Genomic DNA, 21,103 nt, shown 5'->3' with positions numbered 1-21,103 from the left:
CATCTGGTTAACTTCCTCACTTCTGAGCAGAGCTTTTCTAAAGGAACCATCTGTGACTGCAAATAAACATATATTTTATTTCTTGAATTCAGGACATTTGTTGGAAAACCCAACAGAAGCAAGACCATCAACATAATCAACAGCTAGTTACAAATGATAGTTTGCAAATAAAAAAATAGTTTAGACTTTATGGAAGTTATTTCCATACATTTCCATATCTTCCTTTTACAGCTGAATGCAAAGAATGTAACATCCTCAAAACCTGTAACTTTTCCCAAGTGGTAATATGCTGTGACATACCTCCTGAATGAATGTTGTAACTATATTCTGATGTATTTTAATGTTTGACTCTTTTGCAACTGTTCCCTCACAAAGATTTTGTATTCCTTATTTCAAATCATTCAAGGTAGGGTGGTATAGTTTTTTCGAGAGAGATCTTCATCCTATTTGATGCATGTTATTCAGTACTGTGGAGACGCTCACCTTCAGTGACCTCTGCACTCTTGGGTTTCTCTGTGAAGAGGCCAGTGAGGTCCTGCCTGGTGTCTGGAGGCTGTGCGTCTGTAAGCAGGTTCATAACAGAATGCCTTAACAGTAAGTTGAAAGATCAAAATCAAACAACATCTAATTCAAAAGCAAATCAGAAAAGCAGAGCAGGAAATGAAAACCACCATCACTCAGTTGACCGATGAAATTGCATGAACTCTTAAATACTGACCTTACAGGTTCAGAAGTACCAAACTACTGTGTGTTGTTAAAATGTACAGTATATGGTTAAACGACATTTAAAAGATGACACTGATTCATAGTTTTTCTGGCAGGTCAATCCAAAAGATGTGGAGCTCAGGCGGTTCAAAACATTAGAATAATAATTTTTCAAGTTACTGAAACAACTGTTTTATTTTTTTTTGTCAGTGGTTATGAAACTAGTATAAAACTGTACTATTAAATATTTTTGAATACTTTTATTCAGCACTCAAGGGTGCGCATATTGTAAATATCCATACATGTCAAAACATACTGTAGTATATCAGATATAAACTTAAAGAAATAGTTCGATATTTTGGGAAATACACTTGTTCACTGGCTGCTGGCTGTAAAGATTGTACAGACATGAGTAGTATCAATCTTCTCATCTCACCGTCAGCAAGAAAACAAATTAGTGTATTTCCCAAAATGTCTAAATGTCAAAATGTCTATTTCTTTCATAAAACCTGTGTCATGTCAAATAGACTGGGGTGACCAGAATACACTGTCAGGAAGGCTTAACTCAAAAGCCATGACGTAATAGACAGTATAATAAATGAATAATGAGTAGAGGAGAGAGTGAATGAATGCTGCTGGTACAGACTGACTCACCCTCAGATGGAGCAGCATCAGGTGCTGGGGCAGCGGTCTTGTCCTCTGTGGGTGCTTCTGCAGGCGGAGCAGGGGTCTGCTCTGGTTCTACATGGGGCTCCACGGGTGCATCAGCAGGGGTCTCAGCTGGAGCTTCTATGTTACCATCACCAGAGATAACAAGGCACAAGTGAGAAGTACAATACAATTACAATGGCAAAGACTGTGTCCATAAAATGTGCTCTATATTAACAAATAATCAGCTCATGTGTGGTAAAAAGGAAGCAATCAGTCTATCAAGCTTGACACTTGTCACTTGATTCAAGAAAGAGTTTTGAAAATCTGATTTGTTTTACATGAAACATTAAGGAGGACTTAATACTTGACATGGACACATTTTGTTGTGTAGCAAGACACATAAGCAGTTAAATTTAGACTTTTGAACCATTTAATCTTCAATGTTGTTTTGTGAGTGAAATTGAATCTTTGGCGAACATTTATCACCCAAATATTTCTCATGTCTTATCATCCTTCAATGGCTGACTGACTTTCCATGTGTTATCAGCTGCCTCTCATGCCTATCCTGAGCGCCAGTCAAGTGGTGGTTACTCATGAGGAAATAATGTGCTGGTGCGAGGGTCAAGGTCACTCCAGACAGACAGAGTAAGGGTGGCTCTGATATGAGCCACAGACAGCTGTGGGTAGTCGCTTGTGGCACATTGCTCCTATTAGTCTGCTGCCTTTCTTCGAAATTTGTTTCCAGCTTATCAAATCCAAACAAGCGACCTCAGCGGGGCGCATTGACAGACAAACGGCACAAGTATTATTCCGTGACACACTTAACACACAGTCAGTGGAGCATACAGTACAATGCTCTATAGAAAGCGCGGGACAAAGTTATTTTTTGATGAAGCCAGTGATTGCACAGATCCTATGCCTTAAAGGAATAGTTCAACATTTTGAGAAAGCTTACTGCTTATTCAGTTTCTTTCTGAGAGTTAGATAAGGAGATCAAATAGTTTCATGTCTGTAAGTTGAATATGAAGCTATACAGCCTGGAGATGGTTAGCTTAGCATAGCATAAAGATTGAAAACAGGTGGAAACAGCTAGCGTGACTCAGTCCAAATAAAGAAATCCACCTACTGGCACCTCTGAAGCTTGTGAATTAACATGTTATGCCTTGTTTGTTTAATTCATAAACAAATAAATAAATAAATGTAAAAATGTCAAGTTTGTGTTGTATGGGGGGGTTATGTGCAGGACTATTTCTTGGCTGAAAGCAGTGACATCCCTGGAGTCTGGTTGCATGCCAACCTCATGGTGATGACAAGATGTTTTCACACTTAGGTTCACACTTTTAAAAATCTTAAAACAATAGTCAGGTGCCCAAATGAACATTGACACATATACTGACCATTAAGAGAGAGGGCGGAGATAGTGAACCTGACACACCAGATTGTTTGTTACACAGATCTGAGAAATCGTCCTTGGAAACTACTTGGAAAAGGGCAGGCACTTTCAAGAAATATTTGGCAAGTGATTAGATGAACCATCTGTCTATCACCATCTTACCTTGTGAGGCAGCTGGATTCATGAGATCACACAAGAACCCTCACAGGACGCTGATTGGTTCATAACTTGAAACCTGACGATGGATTCTTGTGTGATCTCATGATGTCATGATCTCACAAATCCAGCTGCCTTGCAAAGTAAGTGGATAGTAACAAAAAGGGGGAATTTGGTAATAAAAAGACTGTAACTTTGAAACATATTGACTTGATTTGACTAATTTGGGTGGCTGAAGCTTCATATTAGCTTCAAATAACTTTTAAATACATTTTTGCGCAGGGAAAACACTGTCCCCTGAGAGATAAAGAGGGAATTTGGTAATAAAAAGTCTGTAACTGTGGACTGTAACTATTATTTTCAAATAAACTAAAACACATTTTGGCTCAAAACAAGGACTGTGGAGTTTGTCCCCTATTACTTACATTATAAGTGCATTTGGAGGGGATCTTCTAATGGTCAGCATTAGCAAGAAGAATGATTACAGTGAGAAAATCCTGTTTCAGTGTTCATATTTGCATCTGACTATTGTTTTAAGACAGACCTGAAAAATTGTTAACTTGTCCTGTAATTGGTGAGCTTCAAAGGTGCTGGTAGGCAGATTTTTATTACTTTTGGAATAAGTGTACAGTATTTCCCCAAATGGTGAACTATATCTTTAAGAGCAAATATTTCCACACAAAGCTGTCTCAGAGATTTGGTGTGGAGCAGCTGTCAGAGATGTGAGTTCATGTGCAGAAACATCAAGTGCATGCAGTGCATCAAGTATTTACTGCCTCAGTGGTTTTCTGCATCAAGTGCAGCATTTTGCTTTGTGCTCTGTGTTGACTACACAGCTCGTAGGTGAGCAAGCAGAGACCTCAAACGCACAGCTGCACCATCAAAGTGGCCCACCTGGCTTTGATACGACCTTCAGCTCAAACTTGACCTTTGACCCCCCAGCAATCACTGCATAGACATTGGCATCTTCCCGGGCAATAGCTTTTATAGTGAGGGAGTGCTTGTTTCCATTGGCTGTGATCTCGTATTTGTTGCCACTGGCAATGTCCTTTGCGTTGCACTGCCATTTTACTTTAGCATCAGGCTTCTCAGTCTCTGCTTCAAAGACCACTGAGGACCCCTCTTGTGCCTCCTGAGTCTTTGGTTTCTTGGCAAATGCTGAAACTGAAGAGGGAGGGTGAATTCAAAATAAAAAGTAAGACCTTTGAAGTGTCAATTAGGCATTTTCATGTCTGCTGTGAGAGTTAATTGATGAGAATTTTGTCTCTTTGCACCCATAACTAATAAGTACAAACCCAAATTACTGTATGTGTTGATTTTTGTTTTATTCAAACTTCATCCTGTTCATCCATTCAGAAACAAAACACATACCCAAGGAAAGAACAGGAGGTGGATGGGGGATGGGGTGGGGGTGGGAGAAGATGAGTCATTCATATTTTAGCAAAAGAAGAAAAAGGCTCAAGAGCTGAGCAGAGCTGCTCATGTTGTACAGTCTCAGCACACTGGGTGGGGCTAACTGAAAACCTATGAATTTGCCTCTTTCCGCTCTGTTTCCACCCAGAATATCTCAAAACACTGTACTGACTGTACAATAAGTCCTCTCTGTGTCGTCTTGTTATTATCTTACACATGCTTTGTACATAGAGATATACTGATTTCTGAGGAGTGCAGTATGAGCTCTTACTTCATTTGGAAAAACATGAATTTAAGCATTACTTAAGAAAGAGATATAACCTTAGTTAAAAAAAAACCCAGCAGATAATTGGTCTGAAAACCTGTAAGATATTAACATAGAGAGAAACTTATTAAAATCATGATAAATTAAAGGTGTTCCTAAAAATACCAACGCAAAACTAGTCTCTTTGTGTTTGTGATGTGGACTCTAGGGAGCTCTTTGACATTGTAAATGTGTGTTAAAGGACTAGTTTTTCTTCGTGTGCAGGAAATAAGACGACATTCGTCATCAAAGGATCAACAATATCTGTCACAACCACATCATCCATCCATCACATCCATCTAATCAGGTTGTGTATTAAAGTCTGTTTACATTCTTTAATTAGCATGTAAACTGAAATACTTACATGCTTTTGATTGAAATTGGATAAAACACACACATCTGCAACACTTATAAATTAACATTAGCAGACAATATAAAATCATCCATATATGTTAATAACCATAACAGAGGTGATCCCGAATGGAAAACTACCGTCAGTCTGAAAAACTATAAATAGTAAATTTTACACATGTTGTGTAAAACACCAGCTGTTGTCAGTACCTGCTGTGCCAGGACTTTTTTTAAACTGTTTATTAGTTAAATAAAATGTGCTCAGTCATGTCATTCCCCAATACTTGTCATCTTTAAAAAAAGGACAGTAAACATGTGTTTTACGGTAACATGTTTTTTAAATAATGAAATGCATGTAGTTCTAACTGAGGTGCATGTTTCCATGTGTAAAGCAGGTTTGATTCCTGAATAGTTCAGCATTACAAAACCACATAAAACAAACAAACAAAAAAAAGAAAAAATCCCTGCGTTGCAAGATGACCCTATGAGTTTAAATATAGGATGCATATGCAGTGGACCAATATATGAGGCTGGCAGGCTTCAGCTGCAACAGGGGCGCAGGTATCACAGCCGAGGGATTAACTTGACTCTATTTTTGTGTCTCTGGAGGCACAGAAAGAATGATGTGCCCTCAGTCTGTCTGCAGCCAGCGCTTTCTTCTATTACGACATTGCTTGTCATGTTGTCAGTCATTCATAATCCTTTACCTTTCTCATCTTCATCTGTCGTCATTTAAAGGGAAGAGGACTCTTCTCAATATCAAAATAACCGTAACAATTTCAGTTACTTTAAAACTCATTAAGAGGCATTAAAAAGTAAAAGAAGTGAACACGTATTGGCTAAGGAGAAGACAGTTTGTTTACTCTAAGAATTACCTATTTTGTTCACTTTCAATAAATTCCTGGCTTTCTGTGCTTTAAACAACTTTGTTTAGGGACGAGGCTACAATTATGTTTAATGTAGCCACATAAAATAAACATTGCTGAAGTTTGGGTTATTTTGGAGAGAGCAATGTCGCTGACTCATGAAATAATTGAAATATATTCTCCCAGACTGAGAGTCATTAGATATTTATCTGAAGTCTGTTGATGACTGCCTCTTTGTTTGGCTGAATACCAGAAAACTTTTGAGCTCAGTTTTTGAGTCAGTTTTTATCAGTCAGTCAACTGATAAGAATTTACATTCACAAATCACTTTATTACAACTTTTAATGTTGCATCCTAATAATAATGGGTCTCATGTAAGACTTGGCTTGGCCGTCTTATAATATTTATTTATTTAGTTAAATAAATAATAATGACAATAATAATAATAATAATAATAATAACGACAATAATAATAATAATAATAATAATAATAATACTAATAATAATAATGTTTAATTTTACAACTGATTATTTGTTATCTATTTTTTTATTATTTATTTATTTATTTTTTACTTTAAAGTTGACAAACCATGTTTTATTGCAATATTTTCTACTCAGCAAAAGAAAGGAAAAAAAAAGCTCGAGAAACATCCTGATGATTGCACTGGGTGTTAACGATAATGCTACAAGCTCAAGCCAATCATAACTAGTATCTTCCTGAGGAGATCCTTGACACTTGAAGTCTTAACACACACAAGTTAACTATCTGGGCTGCACTGTGTCATCTGATATAAGGGGCTTCTCACCCCACAAACAACAATGCATCCCCACTGAAGAGAGGGGGGAAAAAAACGCTGTGGAAAGTCATTTGTCAAGTTGGAATCCTGTCGGTGCATTTTTGGATCAGTGGTGCATTTTGTGAATGCAGTGATGCTGGAAATAGTGTCCATTTCACTTCAGACAATGTTTCCAACTGGATCATGTGACGTGTTTCTGAGCTCTGACACCGCCAAAAGGGGCTTAGGGTGACTGTCACACTTCTGGGAACTAAGGACAGATAATTAAATGTAGTATGTTGTGATTTTAACTACTGGGTACATAAGTATTGAGACATTACATTAACTAAGCAGCTTGTGCTAGCTTAAACCTTGCCGTACTTTGGAATTATCTGTCTAATTTTCTACTGAATGGAAATGACTTCATCTTGAGCTGCATCTGAAATGTATTTCCCTCGAGAGCCATTTAAATATTTGATTTACAGATGCATGTTCCTATGCATCTGTTCCTGTACTTCTGGTTGTTGTGTTGATAAAATAAAGTTTATTTTATCTTGCCATACAGTATCTTGTTATTAAAAAAAATAATTTACTTTTTTTTACACATTGTTTTATTCTAAGCTACATACTATCAGACACTAGACACTTTAACTAGCGCACAATTTAATTCCCTAAAATGTAATTTTTTATTGCAACACCATTGGCTACTCACTTTATTTGTGGCTTTTTTTTGTCCCAAGACTCTTTATACTATAGTTACTATTGATATATGTAGTATTTAGTATGTTTCATTTTAGTGTTTTCATTCTTCATTGGTATATTGGAGGTGTTCATAGTGTATATAGTACTATACTGTTGTTTTTTAAAGTTACTTCTCCACTCTGCTCTACTTCTTCTACTGTTCTTGTAGTTCTGCTGTTGAGACACTTTGAATTCACATCGTGGGAAAATCAAGTTTATTTCATCTTACCTTATTTTGTTTTCAAAAAAAAAAATATAAATTACTGTATTTACTTTCAGATATTTATGTATGGGAATAATTACCTGTAAATTTATGTGATATACATTTTTTATACCTTTTTTGTGGGGAAAATGGCAAAAAATAGCTTTTAATTGTGACAAAATAACAGAAATCGTGACAAAAAGAACAATGTGTTCAAATGATTAAACCATTTATTTAAATGTGAAGTGTAATTATGATATTATTCTGCAGACAGTCAAAATCCATTTGTCACTGTGTATCATGAAAACAGTGTTCAGGTCTGTAGTGAGTGGTTTGGTTGTGGTTTACAGTTGCTTAAGAGGGGTGTGGCCCAACACAATGGACTGTTCTTTCACACATATTGTAATATCACACTGTTAGTTTCTTAGAAAAGTTTCTGTTTTAGGAGAAGATTATATAAAGGAAGTAACATTGATAGTAGGTCTACAGTTGCAACATGCTGATAACACACCAATGAATACAGTTAAGAGCTCACTTTTTTTGCAGGTCATACTGCTGACATGTGACTACCCTAGTGTCAAAAAGTTTGGGTTCTTAGAGAATGTAAGTTGTTTAAATGTTCAGACTAAACTTCAAAAGTAGCTGAATGTGACCGAGCACACTGACCTGCTTTTTTGGTTGGCTCTGGCATCTTCCTGAATGATCTCCTCTCCTCCACAGGGTGAGTCACTGTTCCTAAACAGTCTGCAGTCTACCTCAGCTCTTTGCCTTTTAATAGTGGTGCTGCTTCCAAACAGCCCACCTCTCCTGCCACTTTTTTTTTTTCTAGGCCCAATACAACGTCCAAAAAACACAACAGCCACCCCCACGCATTCCCCATCAAAGTTCATCCCATCCCAGCAGCGAGCCAGCCCCCACCCCGCCCCCATCCAAGTCCAGGCTATATTTCAACCATCCTTTCCTCCAACACCTCCGCTGAATGATAGGCCTTGAGAGGGAGGGGATGTAAGGCAATGGTTAAATATAGAACCTTTGAATCCAAAAAAGTCTGTTTGCTCTCTCCACATCTGTGCTGCACCGTGTCACCCTGTGAATTTAAGAATGAATACAAGGTGGTTGAGAATAATTGGTAGGGATGAGGGTTTTTTTTTTTTTTTTACAAAGTTTTTAAGAAATTCTTCCATTAATGCAGAGCTGTTGAACTTTTTTCTGGTTAGCATTTTGCCCAACCAGAAAAACAAGGACATGCTTCAATGGGCTGCATATGTTGTAGTATAACAGGTGTGTTTAGAGGATTATTTTCATTACTATTCAGAGAGATTTACCAATGATATCTGAGTCCCTTTGTCTCATACATGTCTGAATGGGTGTTTAAAGGAAACATATCATGCTTTTTGTGATTCTCTGTTATTTTTACACTCTTATGATGTTGGCTGTCTATGTTAAACATGGTCAAAGTTAAAAATGCTCCCTGCAAGTCCCTTCAGCTCCCTTCAGCCTGCTCTGAACGTTCAGTTTCATGGCTGTATTAAGAACTAGACTCAAAGATGGTGCCCCATTCATTCTTATGAAAGCTGCTCAGTGACGCATGAAGCCAAAAAAATCAACTTTCCGCTGTTAAACGATTATCAGGATGTTGCTCACACACTTCCTGATTGTCTGGCCCATAGAGCATGCGCACTAGAGACTTCCGCTGGCCAATAAAATCCTTCAATCATGCGGCTCCTCTAGACTTTCATAATGTTATTGTGGGGGTTGTGACGCTCCAAAATTTTTATTCACTGTTTCATAGCTGTTACTTTTCCAATGATTGATTGCAGGAAAAATTATTTTTTGGGCACGAGTGCGTCACATGATGGACTTCAATTCAGTTTGTCCACTCACATATTTTGGATAGGGTTTGGGCTAGAACATGTACAGATGTATTTGAGAAGTTTATATTTTGAGTGAAGAATGGGGGAAAGGGAGCAAAATGCGGCTATTGTTTGTTTATGTTGCTCCCAGAACAGCCAGAAGTCTGTTGAGACGCAGCTTCTGGGAACTAATCAATCAGAACGGAGTGGGCTCATCAAGAGGGGGGCTTTAAAGAGACAGGAGCTAAAACTGATCTGAACTGAGGCTCTGAGATTTTTGAACTGTAAATCATTCAAAGAGCCCCATAATATAAATATAAGCCTCGAAATGTGCAAGATATGTCCCCTTTAAAGGCCCTCAATCAGCTTCTTGCTGATGAATGTCAGGGTCCTACATGAACATGTTATTTTCTACCAAAGTTAGACACGTTTTGTTTATTTCACATTCTGTATTTGCTACTTTTCTGAGCCTCAGTTGGAAAAGGCTGATGTTATGTTGTCCTGTGCACCAATCAGAGTTTATCAATATCTGAATCAAAATGTGATGGCAGTTATTAGGTTGTTTGCTTAAAGCATTGTCAATCAAATATGATCAAACCCCACCCACACAGTTGTGATTAGTTTCTGAGAGTAAAACTCTTGATAAATATTGAATTCAAGTTCTTTAATTCTGATTCTTTCTGATTTTGAAATATATATTAAATCTTCAGTTTTTCTCTATAACATTAAGCTATGGATTTGAGTTTTCAGGGGGCTTTACGTATGTAGCATGGGCATAACCTTGGTTGAAAATCTTGATCGTGTCTGTTTTTCCTACAAGATCTTAATTCGTAAAACATACACCATGTACTCACTGAACCCTGCAGTCAGCAGCTGAGAAGTGGTTTAAGTCGACCACAACATTGACTAATGCTGTATTTTGAATTTTGAACTGAGAACCACATTTGGTGCACATTTCACACACATTTCAAAACTCCTGAACATTCTGAATAATGATTTAATATTACAGAAATGAAAAATTAAGCATATTTCAGCAACATCTATTTTCTCAAGATTTATCCAGAGACCAGTTTCAGATAATTCAGATTAGATATGTTAGGCAAAAATGTGGGTATTGCCATGAATGCTTCTGTTTCTGTTTTTCTCCAAGATGAAATATATAAAATTCTAAATTCAAATATAAAAAAGGTTTACAGCCCATCATGTTCAGTCTTCCTGAAACTGTCCAATATTCATGGTAAAGCAAGCACCAAAGACTGCACTGCACCTCCTTTCCGCACCTTCCCTTGAGCCACTCCTTAATAACTCATTAGTGTACTTATCATCAGCTGCCATCCTTTTTCCTAATTCACAAGAGCAATTATGTGAGGCAGGAGAAGCCGTGACATCCTTTTTGCAACAGGAAGCGCCTTTAAGCTGGTCAATCATGGAAAACTTGCTGTGATGCATTTCCTGAACCTCACCTCTGTAAATGTGTCTTTCATATCTGATATCTGATCCTGCATTGTGATGGATGTCAGTGAGAAATGTTGGTTTTAAAAGCTGAGCTTCAAAGTTCACATGAAGATCATGTGACATGATTGAAAGCACCAGAACAGCTACTAAATGGGCCTTCTGGGGATAATTGTTCTCTCATATTCTATTCTATTCATATTCAAGGGCATTGCTTTTGATCTCCTCACTTGTCAGTTATGAGTATCAATTACAACTTGACCATTGAGGGGAGCTGTTGGCTCTTAGGATACCAGGTGCTGTAGTATATTTATATTTACACACCACACTTTAAATTTTAGCAAGTTATTACTCCTTTGTATTCCAGTAATTTTTAAAATCATGTTATTTATTTTATATTTTATTTGAGGAGTTTAGTGATTTAGGTTTAGATTTCATAGACAACTGCATCACAAACTTGTTTAAACCAATACAGTGAAAACTCCAGATGTGTCACTGTAGACTTTGCTTACAGTACACCTGCTTTAAGTAGAGAGCCGGCATTGGCGTCTGCATTGTGTCAGAATCCACAGGCCGATATATGTAAGAACTGGGTGACAGGCCACTTCACCCCTGCTTCTCTGTATTAACCTCATAGTTCCTCATAGTTCACCAGTTACCTTATTATTTGTAATAAAAGGGTGAGAGAACTAATCTGCAAACCTGAAACTTTACAACATTAGGCAATGTTTACTTCTTTTCAAAAGTTACAGTACACATACATTGATTAACGTTTTATTTTATTTTTTTTACAAGCATTTCTTAAGTAAAACTGACAAAGTTTAATATATTTGTACAAACAGATTACATGCCGTCATCACATAACCTAATCAAAGTGACTGCTCAATGTAAGTCTGCCTCATTAATGACTTCTTTATGTTTGTATGTTTGTTGTTTTAAATATTAAATGGAAATGCATGGTAAATATATATACACACAGAAATATAAACTAAAATCTTAAGAGAACTTAAACATGTCCAACACAAGGATAAGAATACCTACTGGGACATTTCAAAACAACAAGCTCTATAAGGACCACAAGTGGAAACAAAATTTGGTCATTCACTTTCTTGGCAAGAGTTTGACAAGATTCACACCACTCTTGTATCTGTGCAGTAAATATTAACTCTTAGCAAGATAGAAGCATATTTCCCAAATGTCAAACTATTCCTTTAATGTTGAGTACAATTTATCTTCACAAAAAAAACAAACAAGAAAATGCATACTGAGAATTGGGAATGCACAATCTTATGTTTGCAAGGGTGTCACAAATATTTGAAAATGTGCACGGAAATTTGTGACTGTGCACTATAAGAGATTTGAAAGCTATACACTGGAATCTGCTTACACTCTGCTTAATGCTCATACAGATGTTAGTGTGTTTCCTCTGCTGCCAATTGCTCTTGGTGGCCTTTAAAACGAATTAGACATCATGTAACAAAATGTCTCTCTGAACCCAAGCATCACATGACTTGCAGTTCCAACTTTGGCCATTACACCAAAATCTCTGAACTACAAAATAAATCAAGGACAAAGCTCACAATCAAGAAATAATTGTAACACATTCTCAAATCTGGGTAGCCATTCACAATTTTTTGTATACATTAGCAAATGACAGGTTACACATTTTCACATCGAGCCCTGAGTTTATTTCCATATTGCTATACTTTGCAGTATTTCGTCATCAGTTGGTAACTCTACTCTACATCACCTCTCCAACATGCCTTGTTATAAAGAGTAACTGGGGATTTTTTCTTTATAGCTCCATACCTCTATGGAAATTATATACATTATTCTGTTTTAGATGGTATCTTCAAAAGATTAATCCCTCTTTACAACAGTAATGATATTGACATAATGCTATTTACCCCGTCAGCAAGGTCAATTAAGCATCTACAGTAACACCAGAAAGTTCAAATCAAATGTCAACACTTTTCATGACTCAGTCTTGACATTTCAGTATCCCTCCTACCTACATATATGGTTTTCTCTCTAGATGACTCTTCCCTAGCACCTCATCACTGAACTGGTATGTCAACTTTTTCTTAATCTTTTTCACCTCTCCAGTTTTGCCGTAGTTGCGTAAGGCACGAGCCATCTTCTGATAGGTCATTTTTTTGCGGTTGCCCTTCTGGATTCCCCAGTGGTGTGCGAGAGCCTCCTTGTGTTTGGAAGAAAACTGGAATGTCCCTTTGTCTCTGTCCACCCACCAGATACTGTCCTTCATATCGCCATTCCTTAAAAGGTCCAACAGGAACTGGTACAAGCGGATCTTCTTTTTATTGCCTTTTGGAAACATCAGACAGTGGCATTATTATTACCCTTGAACTGATATGCACTGTTCTCCTCATTATGTATGCATTTATTGATATTACTTGAATATAAAAGATAACATTTTTATAAATGTTCAATTAAAAAAAAAACATTCAAACAAGAATAAAGTCCCATTTATTAGTCCTGGAATAGTGACATAGAAATGGGGTGAGTAGAAGAATTTTAATTTACATTTTTCTGGTGTCAGCTGCTCTAGACCAACCATATATAGACATGTATCGATTGTACATAAAATAAAAGAACCCAGACTTTAGGCAAATTAGTTGAAAAAAGCAACATTTTTGACAGTCGAGGCAGAATATTTGTTTTCTTTAATGTAAAATATCTTTACAAGACAGTACAAAAGAAAACCAACTGTAACCGTAACCCTGCATGAGTGATCGTTTTAGTGTTTTCAGCATTGTCATGGTACTACGCAATAAACCTAGTTGATGACATGTTAACTGTTTCTTAAGAAGGCTATTTAAATGCTTACGTATTACATGATAAAGTTTGGTGTTGTAGGTTCTTCAGATTACTTTACAGATGGCTGTTTGTACCAGTACAGCAGAAATTATCAAGTTCAATGGTGAAGTACTAAGCTTGAGAAACCCTCTACAAATCTTTATTATTTTAATATTGATGCTGAGACATTTCTCACATACTTTGTAATATAAAGTTACCATCTAACTGTCCTCCTTGGCAAGATAATGTTTACATTTTGTTAATGGGCTGACATAAAACGTATAGTTATTAAAGTTATTAAAAGTTATTAAAATTGTCACTGACAGTTACATATGTAACCACAGTTCTCTGAATTTAGAGACTCTTCAACCAACATAACTGCAATCATTTTTTAGCCTCTTAGGGGCGATGGAAACAAACTGTGACACCACACATATTGTCATATTATAATCTTTTCAAGTTGATATGGCGAACTTGTTACTGTAAACATTTGCCTATTTACACATCCAGCAGATACGAAGCAACAGTGGCATTTATTTGGAGTCATATTTGTGTCCACCTGAGGGTAAGCCCAAATTCACACTCCTTTTAGCTTTGTGTTGGTCTTCACCGAAATATGCGGCTCTTTAGCTGCTAAACTCTGTTAACCACCAAAACAGCCGCCTTCTGCAGTCGAAAACAACATGAGAGCGGTGAGACTCAACCAAAATAGTAAAGTTGCGGACTAGAAACCAAAACAATGATCTGACAGATACTGAAACACTCCGTAGAGCTAAGGGGAACTGCAGAATCAGGTGTTAACTCTCTGTGTCTGTCACTATTAGCAACCATTTTGAAATGCACATTGTCATGTGATCCATTGTTAATCTATAAATGTTGATAGTAGTCACTTTAAGATACACCATCTATGGTTGCCATTTCAAAACTGGCCATACGTGGTAAGTTAAGAGCCATGCATGTGTTTCTTGTCTGGTTAATCTTGATTGGAAGATACATCTGAAAGGCCTTGAGCTGGATACATAGTCTCTCCGCTGCTGCAACCACAGCTACATATTTATTTATCTGCTCTCAAATAAATCTCTCAACCCTAAATATTACAAATGTGCAGGGACTCCGTAAGGCTGTGTTCAGAATAAAACGTAGAAAAATGCAAAGGCCTGCTTTGTTGTGGGCGTGTTGCTATATGTACCATTGAGGTAGTTTACATGCAATCACTGCCACCGCAGAGCTCACCTACTGTATTTGCTTGAATAAAAAGGAACCCCACGCAATTATTTACAAAGGTACAGTACATTATGCAGACACTGCTTGGCTTCAGGCACTGAAAGACACAGTGTATTATGACCCCAAATTTGCAATATGCAAGCTACGATTTGCAACATGAGATCATGTCCTCTCGCTTTGATTTTGACAAGTTTTACTAATCAAAACAAATACATACTTTTGGCACATGCATGAGCATGAGAGAGCCCTGTAGGACTTTTAAATTTGGCTGCACTTTGCGCTAGACAATCATTTATCAAACTTGACTCTGTTACAGCTTGCAATCTGCGTGTAAGCAGTGCTCACAATTGTGAAACAAGCCCGAGGATCAGCTTGTGAAGTCAAAAACTGCCCAAAAGAGGAAGTGTGGAGTCTGTGTAGTTGGTCTGCAGGCTGCAACTAACACAAAAACTAACTACAAAGACAAAAGGACATCACTGAGCCAAGGTCTACTGAAACATGGACCCTGTGTCACTGGCATCTGTTCACCAAACAAGGTACACGCTAACACATTTATGCAGAAGAACCTATAAAAGTAAACAGGGCTGCTGGATTACTTCCACAATCCAATGTGAAAATCCAATCTTGGATGAAGGCCACCTAAGAAATTCCATTCCATAATAGACAAACAACAGCCCAGATCGAGTGAAGATCCATGGCCTGCAGTATAAAAACAGCTCATCCTAATGCTGCATCTTAAGATGTCAGCATCATATTGGCAAAGCTGACATGACTCAATGCCAAAATTTCCACCATCCCAGTGCGAGAAGGACAACACTGGCCCAGTTATCCAGAAAGGAGCCTGTAGAGCAGCTTTCCTTCTTACATGGTGAGAGGAAACCAACTATGGTAAGAAACAATCAGCTAAGAAATTCAATGCCAAAGCAACTGCACACATCTTCTCTCTTGTTACAGGGAATCAAGATATCTTGATATATCTTATATATGTTATATGATCACATATTGCCAATTGGTGCATGGCCAGCAGATGTAGAAAGGCTGCCAAAGGCAACTGTGACTTAGCCCTTCTAGATAGATCATGATCTAGATGACTGAAACTCTGCACATGACCAGCAAAGTTGGTGTGTCTTAAAGTGAAAAGTGGTAACAACTAAGTATTGCTCACCCTCTGCACATATGTTATGTTGGCTTATAAATCTGGTTTCTTACCCATCTCTCCAGGTGTGACATAAGTTGCTCGATCTCTCAGACACTCCTCATCAGACACCTCCAGTGGGGGACTTCGTCCTCCATGATCTTCATCATCAGAGCTGCGCTGAGACACATGTGGCGGATACATGCCCCGAGGGAAGAACGTTACCTTCAACATAGGAGCCAATGTTGATAAATATTAAATTAAAATATTTTAATACTTAATGCATCATTATGCGGAATCCAGCATGACATATCTGGTATGTTTGGAAACTTTGGTATCTGACTAGAACTGAAAATGAGCTTCTGTGATTTTGAACAATGTAATATTCCACCAACATTTTTAAAACACTATCTTTACATGCATTTTAAATTTAATACTCCCAATATCATATTCAAACAGCTACCATTTTGGGATATTTTGTGCATAAGACTACTATCATTATTATTATTATTATTATTATCATTATTATTATTACCTCTCACTGCAGTTGTGCCTTATAGATTGTTGTAAATTGGTAAATTATATTGTACTCAACATCAGGCACATGCTCTGAAGTGTGGACTTTCAATAAAAATCCTCTCACTGTATTGTAAGTGGGCTTAGTAACATCTCTCTCTGCATGAGCTGTGATGTGTAGATGCTGTTATAGCTGTATGCCTGGGTGGGCAACACTTGTCAACATATTCATAACAAAAAAAACAGTCAGTGGTTGAAACCCGCCTGTGAATTCCACGTGTGAAGAGTGATTTTCACATTTCATATCACGTAGTTTATACTAATTGATGCAATAACACCTTATTTTCGACCCCCGCCCCCACCCCCCACCCCCACAGAACATGCACATTTCCCAGCATTGTAAAAATGGCAGTCCTTTTTTTTTTGAAAGGGACATTTCTCTCACTCACAAGTGAAAACTATCGTGTGACCTAAAAGCACACAAGTTTTGTGACTTCTTTGTAGCTTCATTGAAACATTTCTTGTGTTTTAGTGGGTAAATGTTGATATTAGTGTTATATCTGAGCTCCATTTTGTAAGAGGGGCAGACAAAGCACAATACTGAACACTTAGTCTTTTAGTCAAATCAACATCCTATTCAACTGGGAATGCCTGTCATATTAGACATAGATGTATAAATCACAATCTAAATCAAACTGAGGTTCATCTGTGAGCAGTGCTAGATGAAGGGATAATCTGACAGAATTATTGATATAATTATATAAAACTAAGTGTACATTTTGGTTGAAAATATCATTATTCTTGGAAACAACAATGGGTTTGTTTAGGTATGTTTAAAATCATGTGAACACAAAAGTCCCTTAAATTTATAATAATTTAAAGTCATTTAAAATATTTTTGTACCACGTAGAAAATGCTTGTATTTCATGTTTGACACACATTTTTCACATATTCTGTATCATCATATGTTCCAGCACTTCACTGAACCTCTGTCATACATTGAGTGAAAGATTCAAATCCATGACACGTCTTTATTTAGCCTCAAATGGAGAAAGTGTAGTTGTTCTATCAACCATTTTACACACACCGTTAACTGTAATTTAGCCTGATGTTTTTGATATGTAAACCAGAGATCTCTGTTCTAGTTCACTGGTTCACATCTGATGAGGTGAAGCATGCCGTTGTGACATTGAGTGTTCTAAGATGAGCCTTTAGATCTGATTCCAAGAAAATATTTGTAAGTTTAAAGCTGTTCTTCTAACTCACAGATTCACTTCCTGATTTTGTCAAAGGACCCTAAAATGCCTCCAAATCCCAAAATGTCTTCTCTGATGTGAAACTCAAGCGAGAACTATGCTGAGTTCAAGACATCACCAGTGAGTTAGAAGGACATTTTAGGACTTATTGGCATCATTGGACACCAAAACAGAATCAATGAGTGTATCTTTGAGACAGTTTGCAGCAGGTCATGAAGCCTCTGTGTAACATTTACAGCTGTTTCCTGGTTATTATACTATAACCACCTAAGTATCAAAAACACTAGGAGCCTTAGTAACCTACTTACTAATAACGTTAGTAAACCTTACTTCTTTTATTTTTATGTGTCATTATCACTGTCATCATCACCATTCTTCAACAGTCTTTGCATTGTAGCTCTTCACTAATAATATGGTACTTAAAACTCATCAATAACTCTGACTCAGTAAAAAATGAATAAATAAACTAAACAGATCTGCTCTAGATTTAAATTAAATTAATATTTATATTTGTGTAAATGCACACTTTGGCCACATAGTTGTTTATTGTGTATTTGAAACTGCTTTTATGCAAGCACATGCATCCATGCATGTGTTGGTGGGTGACAGAGGGACTTACTGGTTGCTGTAACACATGAGCATGTGCTCCAAGATTTGGATCCAGCAGATTATCTGGGTCATATCGTATGGCCTCGTGTCGTATCAGGCCGGGTGGGTGCAGAGCCTGCACACTCTGCAGCTCTGTGAAGTTTGTCTCTTGGAGATTCTCAAACTCTACAGGGTGCACATGAGGGTGAGGGTGGTAGTCCCAGTGGTCTAAACAAAGAAGGTGAGAAACATCATCATAGCCACATCCTTTTGTTGTAAGCTATGATCAGCACTGTGCTGTTTCAACGTTGGCCATTTGAATTATTACAAGTGGAATACACAGCTTCATACAAAGAACTTAACAGGATTTTATACATGTTTAAAAGCTCAGAAATGACTCATGAAGAAACCAGACTGTTTGTCTTTAAAAATTTGTCATATCTTTGTCATTTGATATCTAAAAGTACTGAGTCAAAAGCAACTGAATTTGATGACAAGCTTCTTACTAATAGCGCTTGAGTTCAGCATGAAGCTCTTTCCTGTTGTTTCCACACAAGCAGTGTTGCCACAGCCGTTAACCCTGAATTTGCACCTTTTTTTTTTATATTGTCCTTGACTGTATTTCAGAATTTAGAAATCAAACTAGAAATTTCCACTTTAAGGTTCTAAGGTAAGTTCACAATTTATATATTTCCTGTGTGACATGGAAAGAGGAAAGAGCCAAAAAAGGACATATTTTACATGCAAACAAATGCGAAGTACAGGGTGTAATAAATGAAACTGGTTAAAAAAAACACATCTTACATCCACTGTAACACTGTGAGAATACTTTTATATGTGCATCACAGTGATAATCACTGTTGAGTGCTACAGTATCTTCATTTATATTTATTTTAAAGGACATTACAAGAGATATTTCAACATCAGACATTACAGATCTATCATCATAATAACAACTAAAGCTGAGAGGCAGTTTTTGCTGTAAGGTCAGGAAAATAATTTTTCCCTGTTTAGATTATTTTGGTGTAATATTCAAAACAGTTGATTACAAGAGAAAGTAAAGCACCTCTCTTGTATCAACAAAACCCCATGGGGCGAAAGTTGTTCTATGTCTGTAGTTGTAGCGGCCGAAAGAAATGGCATCTGTTTCCTGTGTTCCATACACCCTGATGTGGTGCGCTCCAGCTGCACACACTGCATGCTTTTTATGTACAATACAGAGAAAAGTAATTGTCACTGCATCAGGCTGTGTTGTTTTATTTGTAGAATAAACTGACAGACGACGGCTGTGTTTGATGTCAGTGAGAGAAGAGAGCATGAAAACGTGTTTAATTTTAGTGGATTCAGTTGTTCACATCTCGTTTTATCAACATTTGTGCCCAAAATGCTTCATCTGCCTTTTGAAATGTTTTTAATCTCAGAAAAAAACTCACTGTTATTTATAAGAATGATAAGTGATGATTTAATTTCAAACACTGGTCACATGAAAAAAAATAAGGTTGAAGTAAAACTCACCTGCCTGAATATCTGCGTCTAGAACATATGGATTATAATATTCTGCAATTTGATGCCTGTATATCTCAGGATCATACATTTCTTCTGTGTGCTGCAAGAGCAAATAAACATATTTTCAGACACAAAAATAAGAATGAAAAATATTTTTCTTGGTGGAATATATGCTGGAGACAACATACAGTATATTATATACCATTACTTTTATAATCTATCAAAGGCAACATTAATCTTTACCATCCGTCTCTCATAAAATGTTCACATTTTTTCTAGATATGTTACTTTTGTGAATCAGCTTAGGCATTAGCAATATTTTTTTACACAATACTGACAACATTTTTTTTCACTTGCCACCACTATTCTGAAACTCAACAAAAACTTTAGAGTTTCATTTTCAGTAGTATAAAAGACTCTTACAGTTTGTATCCTGTATTCAAATGGAAGTAGAGATCACATTAAGTCATCTAAATGAAATATGTTGTCCATCTTCTTGATTATTAAATGTATTTCTGGTTAATTCTGCATTTTTTAAAAAATGCTCAATGAACTCATCTGACACTGGGATACAAGAAAGTCCCCTAAAAGTTTAGATAATAATAAAAGAAATTATACTTACAGGTGGGATGAGATAGCTCTCCATTCTGTATGGATGCAACATGGAGACCTCTTCTCCAACAAACCGACTCTCAGACACTTTGCAGGCAAAAATGCTCTCACAACCTTTCAAAACTTTTGCGGCACCATTGCACAATGTTTCAAAATTTCCTCTCACTCAACGAAAACCAAAAAATCTCTCTCTCTCTCTTATTGTATAGCATACACTTATGAGCTGAAATACTCCAGGAGGCCTTCGAGCTGTATTAAATAAAATGGAATATACAAGGCCCCTCTGTTTGGCTGTTAAATGAAAAAGGAACTTTTGACTTCTGTAAATGTGTGTGGGTGGGAGCAATAGAGTGTGTCTGCTGAAGGTTCCTGGTCATTGATGATTTGTCAGGGGAGACCATGAAACTTGGCATTTATCAGGGTCTATATACTGTCCCCTCCCTTAGCAGCCAATCGTCAGCAAGTGTTTAACTCTGTAGGTTTTTTCCAAAAAGTTGTCTAACAGGTGATAAACACTGTGTGTATATGAAGCGTTTGCTATTTTATGATTCCAGCTTTGGTAAATTTTATTTATTTCATTTGCTTT

General features: G+C 37.0%; 2 protein-coding genes across 4 annotated transcripts in view; both read right to left on the bottom strand.

Moving 5' to 3' along the window:
- The window catches only part of mybpc3 (myosin binding protein C3), a 35,357-nt gene extending 27,072 nt beyond the window's left edge, over window positions 1-8,285 (bottom strand). The window contains exons 1-4 of the mRNA XM_042419742.1: window positions 8,225-8,285; window positions 3,800-4,069; window positions 1,360-1,494; window positions 484-561 (exon numbers count right to left, since the gene is read on the bottom strand). Coding sequence (XP_042275676.1) covers window positions 484-561; window positions 1,360-1,494; window positions 3,800-4,069; window positions 8,225-8,249 — 508 coding nt within the window. The 5' untranslated portion in view covers window positions 8,250-8,285. The remainder of the gene's footprint in view (window positions 1-483; window positions 562-1,359; window positions 1,495-3,799; window positions 4,070-8,224) is intronic.
- Window positions 8,286-11,625: 3,340 nt separating this feature from the next.
- On the bottom strand, window positions 11,626-20,898 carry spi1b (Spi-1 proto-oncogene b). Of its 3 annotated transcripts, none has more exons than XM_042421925.1 (5): window positions 20,528-20,898; window positions 19,915-20,005; window positions 18,431-18,627; window positions 16,114-16,279; window positions 11,626-13,188 (listed from the first exon to the last, which is right to left on the bottom strand). In XM_042421925.1, exons 1-5 carry the CDS (start codon window positions 20,567-20,569, stop codon window positions 12,875-12,877), a joined length of 810 nt encoding a protein of 269 aa, XP_042277859.1. In that variant the 5' UTR covers window positions 20,570-20,898; the 3' UTR covers window positions 11,626-12,874. The 3 variants fall into 3 exon arrangements, with proteins under 3 accessions (XP_042277859.1, XP_042277866.1, XP_042277876.1); XM_042421932.1 differs by having other exon boundaries at window positions 16,114-16,267; XM_042421942.1 differs by having other exon boundaries at window positions 16,114-16,264.
- Window positions 20,899-21,103: the final 205 nt, after the last annotated feature.

Source organism: Thunnus maccoyii, chromosome 1, assembly GCF_910596095.1.
Source record: "Thunnus maccoyii chromosome 1, fThuMac1.1, whole genome shotgun sequence".
In the NCBI taxonomy this organism is placed as follows: Eukaryota; Metazoa; Chordata; class Actinopteri; order Scombriformes; family Scombridae; genus Thunnus; species Thunnus maccoyii.
Note: the sequence above shows the minus strand (reverse complement) of the source record. Positions and strands in the feature narration are given on the sequence as shown.